Source organism: Pyxicephalus adspersus, chromosome 11 (assembly GCF_032062135.1).
Source record: "Pyxicephalus adspersus chromosome 11, UCB_Pads_2.0, whole genome shotgun sequence".
Classification (NCBI taxonomy): domain Eukaryota; kingdom Metazoa; phylum Chordata; class Amphibia; order Anura; family Pyxicephalidae; genus Pyxicephalus; species Pyxicephalus adspersus.
The window spans coordinates 57,315,706-57,336,026 of NC_092868.1; the positions used below are offsets into that span (position 1 = coordinate 57,315,706).

Genomic DNA, 20,321 nt, shown 5'->3' on the forward strand with positions numbered 1-20,321 from the left:
TGCTGATCACTCTGTGCCAATTTAGCCCCTGCTGATCACTCTGTGCCAATTTAGCCCCTGCTGATCACTCTGTGCCAATTTATCCCCTTCCCACTTACAGTTACCGTGCGTTTCTCTCCGCCGGGGGAACTCCGTTAGGGCAGAGATCAGCATGCTTCCGGGATCGCGGGGGCACGTGTGCCGGCTTCTCCTCGCTCGGCTCTGAAGGAAGGAGGAGACACGCGCTGCAGCCAGGAGGAGAAGGGAGAAGAGGAGAAGCGCGCCTGATCGCGGGATCGCGGTATCGGGTGAGTACCGGTATGTTCTTTTAATTATTTTTTAAAACTGTATTCGCCGTATAAGACGCACTTTCCCCCCCCCAGTTTTGGGGAAGAAAAAGTGCGTCTTATACGCCGAAAAATACGGTATAATTAGTTAATGGTAGATGTGGTGAAGTTGAAACAGATTTTCTAGATAATATGGGTGAGTGAGCCTGTCAGCAGCCAAATTAACAACCTTGTCACCGCTCCACAAGACAAAGTGGTGGACCCACTGTGTCACCCGCCCCGTGGGTGGAGACATGCACGGGGCGCAGGGCCTAAGCAGTAGTTTGGTCTTCTTCAGAGCCTCTAGAGGTGAGGACCCTGTGCCAGGGACTGAAGCGTAGTACAAAAGGAAAATCCAGGAGGGTAGTAAGACAAGCCAAAAGGTCAGGATCCGCAGCGAACAAGGATGGTCAGGAAACAGGTAAGAGGTCAGAATGGTCAGCAAGCGGGAGTAGTCAAAGGAGAGATTGGCGTGGTCAATCCCACCAGCGGAGGGAGTGCTGTTGCTGGGATGGTCTCAGGTGTTATTTAGAGGTTGGCCAGCAGAGGGAGTGCGTCTGCAGAATATTTTGGTTCTCTGAGGCAAGGGAGCAGCTGACAAAGAGTCACCTGACTTGGAGCAGGAAGTAAACAGAGTGTTGGATCCATAGGCAGCGATGGTGTGGCAGCAGGGGACTGCAAGGAAGGTGAGCAAGAAGGAGGCACAGGCGACCTGAACTTGCGGGAATCTGTGACAGTACTCCCCTTCTTAGAGCCCCCCCTCCCACAAACCCCCTTGGGTTGGTCGGGAAAGCTGGCATGGGGGGCATGGAGGTCTTTTAGGGCGACCCAGGAGCATTCCTCGGGACCATAGCCCTTCCAATGGACCAGATATTGTAGACAACCTCAGACAAGCCTGGAATGCAAGATGTGTTCAACCACGTACTCCTCCTCCTCGGCAGCAGAAACAGAACCCGAGAACCCGAGAAAGAACAACAAGTTTAAGCAAGGAAACATGAAAAGGGTTATGGATCCTAAGGGATGGAGGCAGATTCAACTTGTAAGTGACAGGGTTGACCTGGGACAAGACGGGGAACGAACCAATGAAGCGAGGTGCAAACTTGAGAGAAGGCACTAGCAAGTGAATATGCTTGGTGAAAAGTCAAACCTTGTCACTGGAGGACAGATGGGGAGCAGGAGCTCTCTTCTTGACGGCCCAATTTTTGTAGCTTGCCGAGGATGACCTTTATCACAATGCCAAATTCAAAGTGCCATAAATTCCACCATTTCTAAATATTATCCAGATGATATTGCCTATGGATGATTGTTCCTGAATATTCAGATTCCAGCTTAAAATGTCTGTACAACCTATTGGCTTCAGGTATGGTGAGATAAAGTCCATCAAACATCTCAGTCTTTGGTAGGGGGCACATATAAGCTAAAATTAAAATGCCAGCTGATTCCCAATAAGAGTAGCTCTCTGTTAGGGAGATTGGGAGGTAGAGGTGACAAGTTGGAGTTGGGTTTTATTGTGTGCAGAAAGCAAACCAATGACAGCAAAATATTATTTCTACTAACACAAAGCAATGTGATAATCACCTGAGTTCTCGTGATCAGCTTATGACTGCATTTGAAAAATAGTTATTTTTTTGATAACAGGTAAAACTGCTGTTATTATTTAAGGATCTGGATAGCAGAACGGTTGTGCAGAACATCAATTCAGCAGAATAGAACCACAGCAACATGGATTCCCAGTCCATAAAGTTTTATCTTACCCATGGCTTTCATTCCAGAAATTATCTAGATACTTATCTTTCCAACAAGCCAGACACGGCTTTTCTGTATGATTTCATCCATTTGCCTTTGCAAGCTCTTCAAAAATTGATGGAGAAAAGTAAGTATCATTTCCTAGCAAAAAGATAAATATACTAATACATTTCTGAAATTTCAGACTCTATACATTTTTTTATTCTTTCAATTGTGTCTCTGCTACAAGTCCTAAATATTAATACCAAAAGGTGAGTACAAATTATATTGAGCTTTAGCTGGTGGTGGAAGGAGCCATTGTTGAAAGAAATTGCATTGTATGAAGCAGATAATAGGGCAAAAGAGAGGTTCAAATGACAAAAGTGGAAAGATATTTTCAAAAGCATATGTTCTCTTATGTGGGAAGTTTGCCAACCCTGAGATATGGTAAATCTATATAAATACAATCAACAGGTAGGGTTTGTGGCAAAAAATTTCTGTGTCTTGTTAAACGGGTACCGAACCTGAAGGAATGAGGCAGTACCAAATAATACTGTTAATGCAAACAAATATTGTTTGATTTATAATTTTTAAGGATGAAGCAGATATTAGTTTATGTCCACTGCAAGCAAAAGCAGTAAGACTGCTATTTTGATAACGTCATATAAATTACTTTCCTGGACTTTCCTAAATCCTAATCTAAATTCACTAAATTGCAAATAAACTCTTATTATTTTCATTTCCCTTCTTTTTTTTCTCCTTAAGTTTTTTACTTTCCTGATAAATACAATATATGATAGGATGGAAGGGCTTGCAGATAAAACCACAGTGCTCTGTAGGGGGCGTCTCACCTGACACACCCATGAGGATTCTACCTTTGGCTTTAGTCAGCAAGATAGCAAACATTGGTGGAATGGGTCGAGGGATAGGTCAATATAAAGGTATTTTGCATATTCTGCTTGTTCAACATTTTGTAAATTCGGTCATTTTAAATATTAGCCAGTGTTGTAATATTTATGTGCTTTTCTCAATTTGTATTAAAACTTTAAAATAATGCTTTATATAGTTTTAGTCTTAAATGCTTTCACTTCTGTATGATGTGAAGACATATCTGATATACAATATTCTTGCAGGTCACATTCGAGGAGGACTCCTGATTGATATTTCCATGGGCTCCGTAATTCATCATCTTTACCCATTTTGTGATTTCTTCAAAGACATCATCCTGCTAAGACTCCATGAGAGATGCATCATGGAAATCAATAAATGGCTGGATGCTCGCACTGGAGCTTTTGACTGGTCACACACCTCAACAATCATCACTGAGCTGCAGGGGAGAAGGTTCGGTATATTTAAAAATGTTCTGGATGTCATTAGCATTAAAGTACATACAGAGCCTGAATACGCCGGAGCCTAGTAGACAAGTCAGTAAATGGGAGTAATGGCAATAGTAAGGGGAACAAATGCATAGGACTTCATTTTTAAAGTTCATCAGGGCTGGAGAAGATAGACTATCATGGGAGAACCTGGGTGATCCAGCAATCCCCCTGCTGGATCATCCAGGTTCTCCCATGATAGTCAATCTCCTCCAGTCTTGGAGAACATTAACAAATCAGGCCCAATGTTTTCATGGGGCCAAAAAAATGTAGCCCTGTCTGGTAGAAGAGAAGACCTGATTTTCTTTCCTACAATTAAGTAACACTTACAGGTTTTGTTCCTTTTCCAGCCTGGAGAAGACTGGGAAGTGAATAATGAAACAACATACTGATCTTTTCACCCTTCTTTTTATCATTCCCTGTGTTAGTAGCACAGCCCAACTGACTGATTCCTTGCCCTGCTTCTTCCTATCCTTCTATTAAAAAAGGATAATATGTTATGGTATGATGTTTTGGTGTTATTATTTTATGATGATTTTTGTATGATGTACCAACAATACAAAGAGTTAAGCTTTAAGAACATGTCTGATTTGGTTTCTGTAATCAAGTTTATGATTAGTATTTCATTTTTCAGAGAGACATGTGAAGAGAAAGAAGCAAAAATGAAGAAAAAAATAAAAAATGTGATCAGGTGTGACTTTGGGGAAGAGAATCCGACACACCCATTGGTGGTACCCCAAGCCGATTGTCTTATGACAGCTGCACTTTCAGATTTGATCAGCAAAGACCAAGAAGATTACATCAGAAACTTGAGAAAAATATTGTGCTTCCTAAAACCTGGAGGTCATCTGATATTTCTTGGGGCCCTCAATACAACATATTTCTTAATTGGGGAGGATCGGTACCATATGTTCTCATATGATGAGGAATTTGTAAGAAAGGTACTCCATGGAGAAGGCTTCATCATCGATCATTGTGAGGTTCTCAGGAGAACAGCAGACAGTAACTTGTCTGATTATCAAGGGCTTATAATCATCGTAGCTCACAGACAGATCTAAGCAGATACAATGGTTAAAAAATAACAATAAATAAAATATTTCAAAAATATATTTGTTTGTCTATTAGTTTTATCATTCTGTTTAAGATAAAAACTTGTATTAGGGGTCCTACCTACTTTCCCTATTATAACACGGGAAAGAAGCATTAACTTGTACCCTTATTCATTTTACTTTATATTTTCTTCTTCACTGAACGGAAATATTAGACAGCAAAAATGATAAAAAAAGACAGACTAAGCACAAGCTTCCTCAGACACCCAGGAAGGCCCAGAGAGCCTTGGAAGGCTGCCAGCCCAGTGCTTGCCAGCAGTGGCCATCTTGGAAGCTAGGACCACAAGGTTGTTACTATGTATTCACCAGAAGTGTAGCTGATTGAAGAGGAAACAGCAAAAGATAAAGCAGGTGACACAGATGAACTCTCTGGACATACATCAGCTGGATAGATTGCTGATTTAAATCCAATATATGCTTTTATACTGGCACTGGTGAGTACTGTTTTCCTGCTTACCCTCAAGATTTACAAGATTCCTGCAGGATTTACAGTTTTTTATGACACTCAAGAAGTCCATATTTCCTCCTATCTCTGTACCATTTAAGAATTAAAATTTTTCAATTATTACTTCTAAGGAGAAACATAAGATCTACCAAAATCAATTATCTTACATACTGGTGACTTGCGGTAGAGCTCTCATACCTTTTCCTGTGCATTTTTATACCTTAAAAATCATCATGATGGCATTTTAAAAGGGGTATAGACAACCTGAAGGAACTCTGCCTATAAATATTTTCTTTTACTAAAATAGGGAAAATTGGCGGACACCAATCTTCTGGAAACAATCCACCTCCTCAACCGGGACGCAACATACCTGCCATGTTTAGGTCTTCATCACAAGACAGTACAAGATCTGCCCTATCCCAAGATGGTGGTATCGGAGGAGCCCAAGCACCATTATCTGCCTCTCTATCTACTGAATCAATGTTGACTTATATAGGTCAACTTCCTTAACGCACTGACCTCCAGACATTAGCCTCTGATATCAAAAACACCCTAACAGCAGCTATCACTGATTTAAAAAAATATATAAAAATTTTAATTTTAAATTTAAAATTTAAAAAAAAATAAAAAAATCTGTTCAATTGCCAGACTCTCGAATGTGGAACAAGCCTGGTCCAAAAGGGACTCTTATATCCAAGAAATAAGCACCATTATGAGCCATCGCTCAACACAATTTATTGCAATGCGTCGTCATATAGAGGATCTCAATAACAGAGGCAGACGCAGGAATATCCACATTATAGGCCGCCAAAAGCAATAGAGCCTGACCAATTTTCTACGGCATTACAATCAATATTCAATTATCTATTGTCACGGAGTGAGGGTGGGGGGAGAGGAACACCAGAATGAAAACAGGAAGATAAACATAAGGGACTAGACCTCTAAGCTAGGGAGAGGGAAATGGTCACCACCTACAGAAAACCCTAAATCTAGCCCTGACTCTTGTCAGTATGAATAGACCCTAAAAGTGGGAGGATTCATACACCGGAACCTAGACCCTAGAAGCCCTGTAATGCCCTAGGAGTAGTGACAGGGTATGAGACTACTGGTTCCTTCCCAGATGAATGAACCAGCATCTCCCTGAGGTCTAGCAACAGCGAGCAAAGGGTAACAACCAAATACAAAGAGAAGTAAACTTATCTTCAATAGAAAATGGATGAGCAGGAACTCAGGAGAGGACCACACACCAGTTCTTCCACCTCCAAGCAGAGAATATCAACCACATGACCTGAAGTGTAAGGCCAGGCTAAATTAAGAAATAGTAATAATAACAAGCTGCAGCTGAGACCAGAGGTGTGGTCATTACCAACAACAACACTGAAACAAGTGAAAGCAAAGAGACTGTCAGATAACCTCACGTGCAGCCAGTCTCTCAAATCTTCTAACCTCAGTCACGGATGGACCATGACATTTTTTAGACCAGCCATCGGAATCTTCAATTGAATTGGAAAGAGTCCATAGGGCGCTGCATGCTAGAGGTAGAGAAGGTGATCCAACGAGAGATGTAATTTGCTGCCTAATAAACCTTCCCCTGAAGGAGAAAATATTGTGGCAAGCACATTCTAAAGATGGTATTCTTTATAATCGATCTCAAATTTATTTATATCAAGACCTTTCCTCTATAACACTCCAACAAAGAAGGACACTCTGACCTCTACTTCAAGTCTTGAAGGAACAACGCATACCCTATCGCTGGAGGTTTCCATTTTGTCTTTCCATTACTATGGATGGCAGGACCTACCATCTTCGTTCTCCAGAGGACTTGCCGGGATTCCTCCGTTTACCGGATGTTGATTCCCTCATTAGTTCTCAGAGTTCTACGTTCCTACTCAAGGTCACCCACCACAAGAAGAAGAACCAGAGTCCAGAAGATATATTCAGGATCTGAATCGGAGCCCAAGTAAAGGTCCTAGAAGATCATCCTGTTTTCCAGTAGTAGTAATGTTTCCAGAAGGGACCATTGATGCAAAATTCAATTGTTCTTGTATTTCATATATTTGGTTTAGTTTGATATATTAATAGGATGAACCTTATCTAAATAACCCTCACCAGTGACATCATGTAAGGCGGCATCTTCTGATCAAAACTTACCCTGTCAATTAATATTTGATATTCACCCCACTCTGATAATACTAATTTTCAACAGCCTTTTGTTGAGGTTTGAATGAAAAGGAGATACATAGATAAGGTATAATGCTAGAGCATTGACGGACACTGAGCACTAAATGTTCCATCAGACTATAAGTACAAGTATTATAGGTTTTAAAGATGCTCTTGTTTTATATGTCCTCTGAGGCAGCTCGGGTGGGAGGCGCCTAAGCGGCCGCTACCCATGCTGACGTCACCATGCCAGCTTTCATGGGAATCCCACACTATCAGCGTGCACGTGTCGTTGGGGGATATCCCTGGGATGCCACCTCACCTAAATCAGGCAGTGTTCCAGGGTTTCCCCTGCTGCACTGCCTATCCACACTAATCTTTAAAACTTAACCTGAAAAAGCATATACCATCCACATATGCATGTTCATTTTTAAACACATACTAATTTGATTCACTAACAGAATATACGCTGGGTCCCGACATTGTTAAAATTACCCATTTTATTGTTTGTCAAGTTTCCTGGAGGATGTCGTTCTTATCCCTATCGAAAGTTGTAACACACATATCCACCCCCTAGAGTTGTACAATACTGTAGTCGACTGACCACATCCGGTTTTGTCTAGGTTACTGTGTTTATACACACTCACTCCGGATTTCTCTTTCTTCTTTATTTCCTGATTCCTATAGGGGATTGGTCAAACACTGACTTGTCAACCTATCTATGATAGAAACTAAATTTTTATTCCAATATTAGCGGTTTTCAAGATCTAATTCTTGTTTTTGTGGTTTTCACAATGGTCCCTCCCACCAATTTGAATTGGTCCACTTACCCAACAAACACAACCAGGTCATGCAATTTTCTTTTCCTAAATGCCAAAGGCCTTAACACCTGAAAAAAGATCTTCAATTTTGCGTATGGTTAGTAGATACAAGTCTCAGATAGTTTTCCTCAAGGAGACTCACTTTAGAAACCAAGGTATCCAGAAATTAACTTCTAACACGGTGACTCATTGGTTAGCACTCTTGTCTTTGCAGCACTAGGTCCCAGGTTCGAATCTCAGCCAGGACACTATCTGAATGGAGTTGGCAGGTTCTCCCTGTGTCTGTGTGGGTTTCCTTCAGGTACTCCAGTTTCCTCCCACATCCCAAAAACATGCAGTTAGGTCAATTGGCTTCTCCCAAAAAATTGACATTAGACTGTGTTAATGACAAATGACTATGGTAGGGACATTAGATTGTGAGCCCCTTTGAGGGACAGTTAGTGACACGACTATGGACTTTCTACAGCACTGCGTAATATGATGGCGCTATATAAATACTGTGTAATAATAAAAATTAATAATAATAACTACCCAACTGCATACCATGCAACCAGCCCTATTTCAATATCCAAAGGTGTTTTATTTTATTCTCCAAACAAGTGCATTTTGATTTGGAAGAACAAATCCCAGACCCTGAGAGCCGCTATCTTATTCTTAGGGGTAATCCTGATCATAGGCCAGTTACTCTTGCTAACATCTATAGCCCTAACGTATCTCAAGCACGATTTTTCCAAAAAATTTTAAGAATTAAAAATAAATTAAAACATTAATTAAAAATAAAAAAAATTACAAGGCTTTGCTAAAGGCTTGCTTATACTAGGTGGCGATTTTAATGTTCCCCTTAACCCACTGCAGGACTCTTCTACGGGTAGTGCAGATTTACCTTTTAAAGCACTCAGTTCCATCAAAGTTTCCTTTCTGCCCTCATGTTACACGACACATGGCATTCCCATAATTGATACTCAAGCTTGGATGATTTTTTATATCTCAGGGAGATCTTACTGACCTCTCTTTAGAACTTTAGTGTCTTTAGAACCAATAACAAATTCTGACCATGCCCCGATTGCATTCACCATCTGTCTACCAAAAGGTTCTCCGAGACAAAAGTTCTGGAGACTTAACCCATCTCTGCTCGGTGGTATTGCAGTAACGAATGATGTACTGCTTTGCACTTAATGCTAACCCTAACACCGATCCCGCCAATACATGGGTAGCCCACGAAAGTGTAATTAGAGGTACTCTTCTGAAATGGACAACAAAATTTTAAAAAATGAAACAGCAGGAAATTTCTTCACTGATGAACAAAATCCAGAATCTAGAGTTAGTTCACAGGCAGAAAAAACTCTAACAGAATTTACAGATTTGAGACAAAAGCTGAAAGAGTTACTCTTTGCACATATTAAGCGTACATACACACTATCCTCAAAGTTCTTTTACAAACATGGTAATAAAAGTGGTAGATACTTAGCTAGAGCTCTGAAAGTAAACAGGCCCAGAAAAATATAGCACAAATTAGACATAAACATGGTCCAAAATCGGATGAGAAACAATTCCACGACTTTTTACACACAACTCTACAATATAAAACCTCCCCAATAACCTGAAGGGGAACTGATTGACAGGCAGACAGCCATACGTACCTTTATAGCTAAGTATAGATTAAACAAAATATCATCTGAAAATGCAGAATTACTAGAAAAAACAATATCAGACCTGGAATTTAAACAGACCTTCAAGCAATTGAAACCAGGCAAAAGCCCAGGTCCAGATGGTTTGGCCACTCAATATTATAAAGCCTTTGCCCCCATTCTAGCTCCCCATTCTCAAGCTGTATTTATTTCATTCAAGAATGACAAAACGCCACTCCTAGAGTTTCTGGAAGCCCACATTACAGTAATACATAAAGAAGGCAAAGATGTGTCTTCCTGTAGTAACTATAGGCCAAAATCATTGCTGAATGTTGACTTAAATTTTTTTGCGAAGATTCTGGCTAAGTGACTTATTACACTGATTCCATCTCTGATAAATTTAGATCAAGTTGGATTCATCCCCGGTAGGGAGTCTAGAGACAATGGCCCTGATTTATTAAAGTTCTCCAAGGCTGGAGAGAATACACTTTCTTCAGTGAAGCTGGGTGAACCAGTAAACCTGGAACAGATCCGGTCCAGGATTGAAAATATTTGCTAACAAATAGCCTAAGTTTTAAGAAATCCATTCCAGGTTTGCTGGTTACCTAGCTTCACTGATGAAAGTGTATTCTCCCCAGTCTTGGAGAACTTTAATAAATCAGGGCCAATACCACCAAAGCTCCTAATCTGGCACAATGGGCTCAGAAATAAAACACTTTTTCCTAACTACGGATGCTGAAAAAGCATTCGATAGGATGGCATGGGATTTTATGGCTGATGTCTTGGACTCAGTAGGACTTCTCCCCAAAATGCATTCCTAAATACAATTGTAAGCCGTGTACCGGGGGCTTTCTAGGATACAGCGAAGTCACAAACAGGGAAAAGCAGCCCACTGACACCAATTTATATAAAACAGGAAGTACTTTACTGCATACTATCACAATAAACGAAATTCCAAACAATAACACAAAGGAAACACATTAAATACATTCACCCCAGAGGTCAGCACAGCGTCCTTTTTCAAGATTGGTTATTATGACCTGCCACATACATGGACCCTAACTTACTAACTATTGCAGGTATAATCTCAGTCTCTGGTATTTCAGGCGCCAATCCTATAATGCGGTGCGTGCATGATTTTACTGACCCGGGTCTTGTTCTGGATCCATCAATGTCTTTAAACTGAAAAACAGCAACAAGTCTCTTCAGCAAACATGAGGTCCTGCAGGACAGACAGCTCTCCGTTCCTCAGCTTCTCTCAGCCTTTCTGGACAACAATCCTCTTTCCTCTGGACAGGATCTACCTTGGATGGTTGTCAGCTTCACTCAGCCACAGCTTCTGAGTCTCTAGGAACACGCTGACCCTTGGATGCGAATGGATTCTCTTTTACACACACAGTCCTTGCAAGATGTCTGCTCTCCTCCTTCCTGTTTCCTCTCCAGAACAACCACACTTCCTCTCAATATGAAAACTGGCAACCTATTCAGCTGTGTTAAGAAACAGCGACATCTTGTGGTTGAAATGCAAAACGTCAGTAGTCTTATATTTAATTACAACCATTAAACAGTGAATGCTATCTTCTCAATCTCACACTTTCATTATACTCTAAACTTTCAGCAAAGGTCAGAATAAATGGGCTTCTTTCGACACCTGTTTCGAATAACAAAGGCACAAGACAGGGTTGCCCACTGTCGCCCTTGATTTTTGTCTTAGCTTTGGAACCACTTTTGAATCAAATTAGAGAGAATAATGAGATCTCAGGCTTGTGCATAGATAATAAAGAATATAAACTAAGTGCATTCGCAGATGATATTCTTCTTACGCTTACTCATCCTATGTTCTCCATTCCTGCGCTACTTAATATACTAGAATCATTCCAATACATCTTCTATTTTTAAATCAATTACTCAAAATCCTCCGCTCTTAATATTTTGCTGTCTTCACAAGAAGTGAGAGAATGTCAAGCAAAGTTCCCATTCACGTGGCAAAAAAAATCTTTTACCTATTTAGGCATACAGCTGGCCTCATCAATTTCAGATTTGTACAATTTAAATTTTGTACCACTCCTTCAAAATTGTCAACAGATCTGAAAAACTGGGACAAATCCCGGCAATTTTGAAAATGAACGTCCTCCCGAGAATTCTGTATCTGATGCAAACAATCCCGATCTTTCTGCCAGACTCCTTTATCAAGTCTATATTTTCATGTTTTAGAACATTCCTTTGGGGACAGAAACCACCTAGGATAGCATTTCGCCTCCTTGCAACTCCAAAGAACAGGGGAGGTATAGGCTTACCAGATATCAGGAAATACTACTGGGCTTGTCATCTTGTCAGAATTGTTGACTGGTGTCCAAACTCCCAAACTAAGGACTGGGCTAATTTAGAACAGATATACTCCAATGATACCACTAAACTATATCCAATGGATTCAGAGAAAGAATTTAGACCCAGAACTCCTGCCCCATCCTTTTATTAGAGCTTTGTTAAGGGTGTTTATGCTCAAGATTAGTAGATTTAATACATCGTCTTTTCCAAGTCCTCTCACTCCAATATGGTCCAACCCTGCATTCCCACCAGGCCTTTCAAATGAGTTTCCTGAATCATGGCGAGAGGATTGAAAACTACTGGCAGGCCATTTTTTTGTCAGGGGCAGGTTCAAAGACAAACAAGCACTGCAAGCCGAGAATGAAGGCAAATTAATACCGTGGTGGTCCAACTAAGACATTTCCTTCACACTTTAGACAAGAATAGATTATGCTCCAAACAACTACGTTTGAAAAGCTGTGCCGATCCACTGTTCCAATAAGGTATACAATATCACTGATATACAATCTATTTTCGGTTCCCCCAGACACCCCGTCGGACCGTTTTCCTTTGCAGTGGAAGTTAGATCTGAGGAAGGAATTTTCAGATGAAGAATGGGAAAATTTCAACATAATTATGAGCAAAGGTTCACAGATGGTACAGAGTGCCTCCTGACTTACAAAAAATACACCCTCAAAATGACTTAAAATGCTGGAGATGTAAATCTGCTGAAGGCTTTTTTTTACACATGTGGTGGAGCTGCCCAATTATTCAACCTTTTTGGGATGGAGTTATCAACTTGTTACCTAAAATTACAGGGAACATGATATTACAACCCCAGCGCAAATTCTGCTACACCACACTCACATTACACCACAACAATATAAAAACACTTCTATTCCATGCTTTGAATGCCGCCAAATTGTTGATTCCGAGACTATGGAAATCAATGTCTAGGCCAACCTTACGTGAATGGTTTGCTCAAATCGTATTTCAGACATACTGTACCCTGTTATTTGTTATTCCGATAAAACTTTATTTTGGAAAAAAAAAAATCTGAAATCAGCAGTACACAAAAAATCAAATAAATGCACAAAATACACACTCAAAGCCGAGGGTAGTTTGGGTTTTATCAAATCCCCAGCTGCCGCATGGCATCATCATAAATGAAAAGCTGGAGTAATACCTCCAGCATATAAGTATAGGAAACCCAAAAAACTAATCTTTATACAAATCTTATTCATCGATTCTCTTATCATAAATATCTCTCTACACTACAAATATCACCTGGTACCATTTTGTATATGTAAATTTTAATGCAATACACCAAAGATGTTTAATGATTTTCCTGTTCCCTGTGAGGGCTACAAATGTTGTTGACCAGGGTTGATGGTTCCTGAATTTTAAGAAGAGTTCAAGGCCAGACACACAGAATATATCTAATGTTAAAGATACCAATAGAGGCTGCAGAATTAGAATGGAGGAGAAGTAGGAGAATGTTGAGAAGACAGACTGGTCTAGAAAATCCTCTGTTAGTCCCCATTGATGCATACCAAAATATGTTCTTCAGTGCAAAGGGACAGCCCTCTAGCAAGCCTCTGCCACCTAACATAGAGTATCCTAGTCAACCATCGGCTATACGCCCAGTGGCTCATTTAGATGAAATCCCAGTGCCGGTTTTCTTTACACTACCCTTTCTTTATGAACATGATTATGGTGATGAACTAGGTAACAACAATGATGAACAGTTTGAAATTAAAGAGAACTGTTCTTAGGGATCTGATCAGCATGAGTTGAGTGATTTGGCACGTGATTAAGGACTATCGAAAAAGACTTCAGAACTCCTAGCATCAAGACTGCATGAGAAAAACTTACTTGAAAAAGGAACAAAGGTATTGTACTTTCAAACCAGAGAAATTGCATTTCTGCAGTACTTTAGAACTGACAGTGGCTTTTTGTATTGCTATAACATACCTGGTTTAAGCCCCCTAGCGGTTATCCCAAGTCTGACTCGGAGTCGATTTTACTTGCAAAAAGCAGTAATCTTGAGTCAGAATGGGGGTACCTAAAAGAATAATAAAAACCCATTTACCTTGTTCCGTCGCTGTTCCCTGGCGTCCTGCTGGTCCCCGCAGGTCCTGGGGACACGTCTGCCTCCTCCGATGTCCAGCCGCGAAGTACAGAGACACCCTACAGGGATTCCCGGAGACGTTGGTGCATGCGTCGTTGCGGCCGGGACTTAGCGGCGGGAAATTCAAATAGTTTTGTATTGGATTCAATACAAAACAAATGTATTGAGTCCAATACAAAGAAATATTCATATATTATATATAATTATTATACATTTTTTTTTATTTTATTTTTTAACAGATTTTTGTGGGGTTTTTATTAAAGTTTATTATTAAATTTATTAAATTTCCGTGAGTTATGCCTAAGAATTATAGACCTACGATGTTAAATAATTTCCATGCAAAAAAATTGTACTACTTTTTGGATGGAAATACGGCCAGAATCAGACCGCTAAGGGGGTTACTGGAAATTAAAGTTTTAAAGATAACAGAGACTGTTGAACCAGGGAACATCTGATTGCCTCATGGGATCAGGAAGTAATTGTTTCCCCTGCTGGAGCAAATTCAACCAAGTTTTTTTGTCTTCCTCACGATCAGTTATGTTCATAGGGTTTTATCTGGGATATGCTTTTTTCCTAGTGGCTGAACTTGATGGACATTTGTCTTTTTTCAGCTTGACTAACTATGTAATTGCATCTGCCTAGATCTGTCTGTGAGCAATAAGGACTATAACTGCTTGATAGTCCACTAAGTCACTGTCTGCTGTCCTCCTGAGAACCTCACAATGATCAATGATGAAGCCTTCTTCATGGAGAACCTTCCGTATGAATCCCTCATCATATGAGAACACATGGTATCGATCATCTCCTATGGCGAAATATGTTGTGTTGAGGGCCCCTATTAATATCAAATGACCTCCGGGTTTCAGAAAACGCAACATCTTTCTCAAGTTTATGATGTAATCATCTTCGTCTTTGCTGATCACTTCCAAAAGTGAATATGTCACAAGACAATCGGCTTGTGGAACCACCACTGGGTGGGTCAGAATTTCTTCATTAAGGTCACACCTCATCACGTTTGTTATTTTTTCCTTCATTTTTGTTTCTTTCTCTTCACATTCCTCACTGAAAAATAGATACTTGTTTAGAGAAAACCAATCACAAACTAGGCTCCTACAAATATCTCAAAAGCTAAACTTCAGGCAGTGTAAGTGCCTGGCTGTGTTATATGGCAGAACTGGGGAATTCTCAGGCATAATCAGCCAAACATACCAATCCTTTGCCAGGTAAAACAACTTTAATATATGTATTCCATCTGTGTATTTCCCAATAATCCTTCTATCTCTTATGGATTATATGGTAGAAATCTCTGTTCTATGTCTGTGAAGCTTTTGTGCTCATTATGAGGGGTTCCAACCATCCCTGCTGGATTTTATATTTATTTTATACTGTGGAGAATAGAGAATACAAAATTAGGTGGGGACACCCAAAATTCTCAGGCATCTGTGAGCTGTGAGATGGGAATTCTGGCAGAGAGATTTCACCGTTGGAGTATCCAAGACGTAAATAATAATTATCTGATCTGGTCTACTAGGTTCTATTTATGACCTAAATTTCACTTTTACATATAACGATTTTGTATGACTGCATGACTCTTTCATGCTAACAACAACCATAACATGCAGAATTATATCGAACCTTCTCCCCTGCAGCTCAGTGATGATTGTTGAGGTGTGCAACCAATCAAAGGCTCCAGTGCGAGTGTCCAGCCATTTGTTGATTTCCATGATGCATCTCTCATGGAGTCTTAGCAGGATGATGTCTTTGAAGAAGTCACAAAATGGATGAAGGTGATGAATTATAGAGCCAATGGAAATATCAATCAGGAGTCTTCCCTGAATGTGACCTGCAGGAATTAGGTATATCAGATACGTCTACATCATGCAAAGGTGATAATATTTTTATACACAGAATATAAGTTTTTTAAGTTTTTTATTAAAGTTATTAAGGTGTTTTTTTTAGGATTTATTCATCATTACACTAGGATAAAATACTTGCATAAAAAACCCTTAATACATAACTATCCCGTTCTACCCGCTCCTTTAGTCTTTGCTTCAATCTTGGCCTCATAGGTGTGTCAGGTGACAAATCGCCCACCATACAATCCATGGTTCCACCTGCCAGCCTTTGCAGCCCTGTTTTTCTTGTATTCATGAAAGCAACATGAATTTGGTTCAGGCATTAGAAAGAACAAAGGAGCTGTTAGGATACAATTATCTTGACAGCTATCCTGAACCATAAGCCATTGCCGTCTGCTTATTCCCTTCAACAGCATCGCTTGCAGCAAAGGCGCATTTAGCAGCATTCCCTGATTTTCCTTTAGCTGTGCATGTGCCTATCTCGGCATCCCTGGCATAAATAAACTAAAAGGAAATTAAAATAAAGAAGAGCTTATGTGCAACTGAGTAAGTTTGGATAAGGATTTAGTAAAATCTGGTTAGGGTAATTTACATGAAGATGGCAAATTAAGAAACGTACAATTTTTACATTCAATGCAATATAATTGCACATACAATGCAATTTTATTCAGCAATGCCTCCACTAAAGCGTTCCATTTAATTTTTACTTAACTTTTGGTATTATTATTTCAGATTAGTAGCAGAGGCACAGTTGAAAGTTTAAAGAAAAGGAAAGTGCAGAGCCTGACATTTCAGAAGTATTTTGCGACATTCATCCTAATTGAAAGCCAGCTTCCTCTAGGAAATGCCACTTACCTTTCTCCATCAATTTCTGAAGAGTTTCCAGAGGCAAATTGATAAAATCATGTAGAAAAGTCTTGTCTGGCTTGTTGGCAAAATAAGTATCTAGATGATCTCTGGAATGAAATCCGTGGATATGATAAAACTTTAAGAACTGGGAATCCATCTTCTCTGCTGGAAATAAAGGCTTTGATTCTTTAGTTCTGATGCTCTGCACAACCTTTCTGTTATTCAGTTCCCCTAAATATTACCAGCTGTGTAACCTATTATCATAAAATCATTATTTATCTTTTCAATCATAAGACGATCGTGTGAACTCCAGTGATTGTGTCACATTGCCTTCTGGTATTAGAAATATTACCATTGTGCCATTAGTTGTTTTGTACACCTTAAAGCCCAACTGAACCTCTCTACATTCTGTCCATAATCCCAATACACGTGCACAGCCTGGAGAACTTCTCCTATTGTGGATCGGCTGCCATATTGATTTTAACTTAAATGGGTCATCTACCATCTACCTGGGAAATTCTCTAATTTTATGCACCAATGGTCCTGTCAAAGTATTGGGTTCCATGTAATAATAAAAATATTTTGTTGCTGTTCTGATTATAGTTAATTAATGGTAGATGTGGTAAAAATGAAATAGATTTGCTAGATATTATGGGTGAGTGAGCCTGTCAGCAGCCAAACAACGCCTTTTCGTGTTGAAGCCTTCTTACCAAAGCCTTCTTTTCTCTTTCCTTCAACTAAGACTTATTAATAAAATAGGCTTGGCACTATTCAGGTTATCTGGCTTTAGAACTTACACTTCCTTATGGATTTTGCCTTTACCTCCTATAGTAACTCTGGGATATGTTGTTAAGCTTACAGATAAGGTCATTATTGACTAAAATCCAATTTAATTTGCACTTAACAAAATCAATGGAAAGTGTATCTGATTTCCAATGAAAGGCTATGAAACCTGTAATGGACTGTAGGTGCACACAGAACAGGGACCAGGTGTGCGCTAATTGATTTCTCAGACATTACCATTGACAGAGTTTAACAGATCCTCCTGAATCACGAAGCTGAAAATAAATCACCTTAATTGTCCAATTCTTGACCCCACTGCTCATTTATCAATGCTATTAGCCAGCAGGCAACTACACTAACACTCGGCCCTTTGGTTGTGTTAATACGCCGTGTTGGGTGGTGAGCTTACGTGCGTTCGTTTGATGAATCAGCCACATGGTGAAAGACTGTTCATCAGACATCTCATTCTTTGGTAGATAAGGTAAAATACCGGGTGATTCACTATGAGAGTAGATCCCTGGGTTGGGATTATGGGCAGGGGGTGAGAGATTGAAGTTGGACTTTAATATGTGTGGAAAGCAAACTAATGGCAGCAAATTATTATTTCTACTAACACAAAGCAATGTGTCCCAGGCTTATGATCAGCTTTTGACTGAAAATGATAAATCAATTATTTTGTGCTTCTAATATTTAAGGATCTGGATAGCAGAAAGGCTGTGCAGAGCAACTTTTCAGAATAATAGAGTTACAGCAACATGGATTCCCAGTCTTTAAAGTTTTATCGTATCCATGGCTTACATTCCAGAGATCATCTAGACGTGTATTTTCTAACAAACCAGGCATGGCATTTCTGTACGATTTTATTATTTGCTTCTGGAAACTCTTCAGAAATTCATGGAAAAAAGTAAGTATCAATTCCAAGCAAAAGCTGACTTTAAAGAATATTTATTATAATATGCTTTTTAATATTTGTAAATCAGAAACACAGGCAGTTTAAATATTAGCTAGGATAATGGTATTTGGAATTTTTGTTGTAAATGTATTGCTAATGTTTCATACAGAATTGTGTATTAAGTACTGTCACTTCTGTGTGATGTAGACATATCTGATATGTAATATTCTTGCAGGTCACATTCAGGGAGGACTCCTGATTGATATTTCCATTGGCTCCATAATTCATAAACCAGACAGCCCAGGGTCAGTAACTAGGTGATCCACAGATAACGGAATACAGGTAATTCCAACAAAGGTAGGCTGGGAAACAGAGCCAGAGGTCATACACAGGTGGTCAGTCCACCAAACAACGTATCCAAGGTTAAGACAAAGCAGAGTCAGGGTCACAGGCCAAGGTTGGTCCAGACAGCAAACAATTACAGGGTCAAGAAACATGTGGAGTTAGCAACAGAAATCCAAACAGATAATCTCACCACTGACAGATCAGCCTGGCTAAACAGTAAAATAGGTAGCTGAGAAGGTATAAAGGAGTAATAGCCAATGGCAGGGCAAGATCATGACCATGAATGAATACACTCATTAGCCGCAGCCAAACAATCTCCTTCAGCTACACACATTCTCAATGTCTATGCTGGGGATGCTGAGATGGGGACATGCACAGCTAAAGGGAAACTGGGGATGCTTCAAGCTACAAAGCAGAAGGTGGACAGGTAAATGCTTAATCTTCTTTGCTGCTGCACTGTCGGGGCCAATAAACAAGGCATGCTAGACTGAGATGGATTACAGTTCAGGATGACCAGCAAGATAAGCGTCTCCTAACAACTCCTATGTTCTATTGTGGATGGACATGGCACCATCTTGCATCTTTGCTTAATATTTTTAGGGTTTTTCCACAGAATAGACAAATCAAACAGAACAAAAAGTAAAATAAAAAACTGAAAGCTGCAGTACACATATAATAAACTGTAAAAAAACAAACACTTCATGTAAGCAGCATCCTCAAATGTCTCGAAATCCCAGTCAGTGCAAGATAGCATCAGGAAGGTAACCTATACATTCCACCATCAAAAATTAAAAGCTTGTGGAATTAAAGCCCCTTATACATTTCAAGTAAAGATATCCAAAAATGTATTCTAGAAAATTAAGCAATCACTCCTATAATTATCTTTATATGACCTATATCACAACGCCAAATTCAAGTGCCATAAATTCCACCATTTCTAAATAATATCCAGATGATATTGCCTATGGATGATTGTTCCTGAATATTCAGATTCCAGCTTAAAATGTCTTCGAGATAAAGTCCATCAAACATCTCAGTCTTTGGTAGGGGGCACATATAAGCTAAAATTAAAATGCCAGCTGATTCCCAATAAAAGTAGCTCTCTGTTAGGGAGATTGGGAGGTAGAGGTGACAAGTTGGAGTTGAGTTTTATTGTGTGCAGAAAGCAAACCAATGGCAGCAAAATATTTTTTCTACTAACACAAAGCAATGTGATAATCACCTGAGTTCTCGTGATCAGCTTATGACTGCATTTGAAAAATAATTATTTTTTTGATAACAGGTAAAACTGCTGTTAATATTTAAGGATCTGGATAGCAGAACGGTTGTGCAGAACATCAATTCAGCAAAATAGAACCACAGCAACATGGATTCCCAGTCCCTAAAGTTTTATCTTACCCATGGCTTTCATTCCAGAAATTATCTAGATACTTATCTTTCCAACAAGCCAGACACGGCTTTTCTGTATGATTTCATCCATTTGCCTTTGCAAGCTCTTCAAAAATTGATGGAGAAAAGTAAGTATCATTTCCTAGCAAAAAGATAAATATACTAATACATTTCTGAAATTTCAGACTCTATACACATAT

The 20,321-nt window shown here is 39.5% G+C and overlaps 2 protein-coding genes across 2 annotated transcripts; one reads left to right on the plus strand and one right to left on the minus strand.

Annotated features, from left to right (window-relative positions):
• The first annotated feature begins 937 nt into the window (after positions 1-937).
• LOC140341143 (nicotinamide N-methyltransferase-like) lies at positions 938-4,469 on the plus strand. The gene is made up of 4 exons (XM_072426698.1): positions 938-991; positions 1,944-2,178; positions 3,164-3,371; positions 4,041-4,469. Exons 2-4 carry the CDS (start codon positions 2,028-2,030, stop codon positions 4,462-4,464), a joined length of 783 nt encoding a protein of 260 aa, XP_072282799.1. The 5' UTR covers positions 938-991; positions 1,944-2,027; the 3' UTR covers positions 4,465-4,469.
• Positions 4,470-14,645: 10,176 nt separating this feature from the next.
• On the minus strand, positions 14,646-16,869 carry LOC140340290 (nicotinamide N-methyltransferase-like). Its single transcript, XM_072425347.1, has 3 exons — positions 16,719-16,869; positions 15,643-15,850; positions 14,646-15,069 (listed from the first exon to the last, which is right to left on the minus strand). Exons 1-3 carry the CDS (start codon positions 16,867-16,869, stop codon positions 14,646-14,648), a joined length of 783 nt encoding a protein of 260 aa, XP_072281448.1.
• Between the last annotated feature and the right edge of the window lie 3,452 nt (positions 16,870-20,321).

Coding starts and splice junctions, on each gene's coding strand:
- LOC140340290 (XM_072425347.1), bottom strand. CDS start 16,869: ATGGATTCCCAGTTCTTAAAGTTTTATCATATCCACGGATTTCATTCC. Junction 15,851..16,718: donor TCAGAAATTGATGGAGAAAG/GTAAGTGGCATT, acceptor TAATTCCTGCAG/GTCACATTCAGGGAAGACTC. Junction 15,070..15,642: donor ACTGAGCTGCAGGGGAGAAG/GTTCGATATAAT, acceptor TCTATTTTTCAG/TGAGGAATGTGAAGAGAAAG.
- LOC140341143 (XM_072426698.1), top strand. CDS start 2,028: ATGGATTCCCAGTCCATAAAGTTTTATCTTACCCATGGCTTTCATTCC. Junction 2,179..3,163: donor TCAAAAATTGATGGAGAAAA/GTAAGTATCATT, acceptor ATATTCTTGCAG/GTCACATTCGAGGAGGACTC. Junction 3,372..4,040: donor ACTGAGCTGCAGGGGAGAAG/GTTCGGTATATT, acceptor TTCATTTTTCAG/AGAGACATGTGAAGAGAAAG.